General features: G+C 54.7%; 1 protein-coding gene across 1 annotated transcript in view; it reads right to left on the reverse strand.

The window, feature by feature from the left end:
• Positions 1–796: 796 nt before the first annotated feature.
• Positions 797–2411, reverse strand: part of MYL10 (myosin light chain 10) — a 9738-nt gene continuing 8123 nt past the window's right edge. Inside the window, exon 7 of the mRNA XM_004705969.2 lies at positions 797–805. Within this exon, the coding sequence (XP_004706026.2) occupies positions 797–805 (9 nt within the window). The remainder of the gene's footprint in view (positions 806–2411) is intronic.

Here is a 2411-nt window from a genome sequence, read left to right on the forward strand (position 1 = left end):
ACCAGGACTCCCTGGGACGGGTGGGTGCTATCAGACTGCTGGGAGCCTTACAGCGGAGCCGCCCCCCACCTCACCCTCCGGCCCTACACCAGACCACTCGTGCATCCTGGCAGACCCGGGTCTCTGCAGGGCGGACAGGTCTGCTCTCCGGGGGCAGGGCTGCCTTGGGCAGGCACTGGCAGCCACCCTGGCTCCTGCCTAGCTCTGGCCTCCTTATGTGGAGCTCAAACAAGTCTGGCGGGTTCCTAAGCAGCCCAGTGAGAGCTCAGCCCGCACTCTGATTTCTGGTTTTCTAGGAAAGGCAAACTCTTAGAGAACAAGAGGAAGAAGGCACAGAGTGGAGGGAAGAGAGCTTCCCAACGCTCCTCCTCTCCCTCTGCCTACCCCTGACCTTGTCCTCGGGCCTAAGTCAGGAAGCTTCAGGTTGATGGTGGTCCCCCCACCCCTCCCTCAGATGGAGCAAGGGGCTCATGGTGGGAGTGACAAGGAAGGGGGAGGGCAGAGGAGATAAAGAGGAGGAGGAGAAAGAGCTACTATCAAAAGCCAGGTGTGGCCCCCTGTGGAGCTGACCTCTCTGGGTCTCCTCTCGGCTCCACAGGTTCTGAGTTCTCGCCCCTCAGTCTCCACTCCTCCACGTGGCTCTCAATGCGGCCTGCAGCGGTGGCTTGCATGTTGCTGCAATGCAGGAAGCTTGGCCATCAGCGTGTCACCAGCAGGGTCACCCGAGGTGGACAGGACTAGAAAGGAGGACCTGGAGGTCCACTTCTGACCATCACGGCGGTGGAAACCTTGGGGGTCACACCGTCTGGAATGGGGGTAGAAGATGGGGCCCTGGGGTTGGAAGGTGCTCAAACTCGGAGGCGGGAAGAGCTGCCTCCTCAGAGCAGAGTTGACCTTAAGGAACTGGGTGGACTAAACCGTTCAAGGCCTTCACTGGCTCATGTGGCAAGTTGGCAAACGAGAAGGAACTGACACAGACCTCCATGAAGCATCTGGATGTGATGTGCACCCAGTGTGGCTGCAGGGAAACGAAGCGGGGGGAGACCACACAGGCCAGCGCTGGCCGTTTTGAAGGCGGTCAGCCTACGGTCCTGCTGTGAGGAACGGCAGCGTCTCCATTGTGAAGACAAGAACATTTCTCGATGAAGCCCGCAGTGCGTCTGCACAGTGCTGTGAGCGGCAGGAGACTCTGGTGAGCCAACAAGGAAGAGGGGTCAACAGGACGGTCATTCCCGTGGACACGCCGGCCACTCATGTCACCGGTGAAAGAAGTGAAGCTCCTTACCCGCTGGTGGTCCGAAATGGGTCAAACATACAATAGAGATGCATTGGCGACTCGGGAGTGGAATTCAAAAGTTGGAAATGAAGAAGAATCAGTCGTTGGAAATAATATCCCCTTGGTCATAAAAAACGACCCTGGATGGCAGGACAGCATTTCACAAGACCACCAACACGCTGCTTCGAAATATGTGTTTGTTGCTGGTGTTAGGGGCCATGGGTCTGTTTCTGACTCGTAAAGACTATGTAAATCGGAACGAAGCCACCCGGTCCCTCGGCATCCTCGCCAGTGACCCCTGGGACAACAGAGGAAACACTGCCCTGGTCCTCACCACTGTTCTTCTCTCTGAGCCCATGGTGGCAGCCACTGTGCCCATCCATCTTGTCGGGGGCCTTCCCCTTTTCCAATGCCCCTCAGCTTGACCAACACTGGCTGTCCTTCTCTGGGGACTGGTCCCCCCTAGACAACATGTCAAAGTGTGGGAGAGGAAGCCCACAAGTCTTGTGTCTGTCTTCTTTCGTGCAGTATGCGCGTGGAGCCATCCGTCCCAGGCCTTCGCAGCTTCATCTTAATGATGTCGTATCCCGGTATATAAATAGACTCAGCTTGTTTTTCAAGTCTCCTAGTGTTAGACATTTGTACTCTTTCAAAATTGGGACAGACTGGAACTAACGTTCTAAATTCTTGCAGATGTGGTTTGAGGGCTATCGTAGGGAACTTTCTGCTGGTGTGATCCTAGGAGTGGATTTTCTGGGACAAGGTAGGCCTCGATTTAACTTTAGTAGATCCTGCCAAGCAGCAGTCCAACGCAGCCGGCTCATTTCACACCCCTGCTACCAAGGTCCACGGGTGCCGTTTGCTCCACAGCCTTGTCAACACTTGATACTGTCGGTCTTTTTCATTTTAGCCACCCTGGCGTGCTTTATGGAAGCCTCAGTTTGCATGTTCCTTGTGCCCGTTGGCCATGTAGAGAGCCTTAGGTGGGAAGGGCCTGATCATTGCATTTGGCTGTCATCATTTCATCATTTATAGAGGAGTCTTAGAAAGTACGTTCTGGATATGAGATCTTTATTAAGACATATGGATTGCCAATATGTTTTCCCCCCACGGGTTGTCTTCTCAACTTCTTCAC

This window comes from Echinops telfairi, unplaced genomic scaffold (genome assembly GCF_000313985.2).
Source record: "Echinops telfairi isolate 266 unplaced genomic scaffold, ASM31398v2 ScPeMD7_5;HRSCAF=22, whole genome shotgun sequence".
NCBI lineage: Eukaryota > Metazoa > Chordata > Mammalia > Afrosoricida > Tenrecidae > Echinops > Echinops telfairi.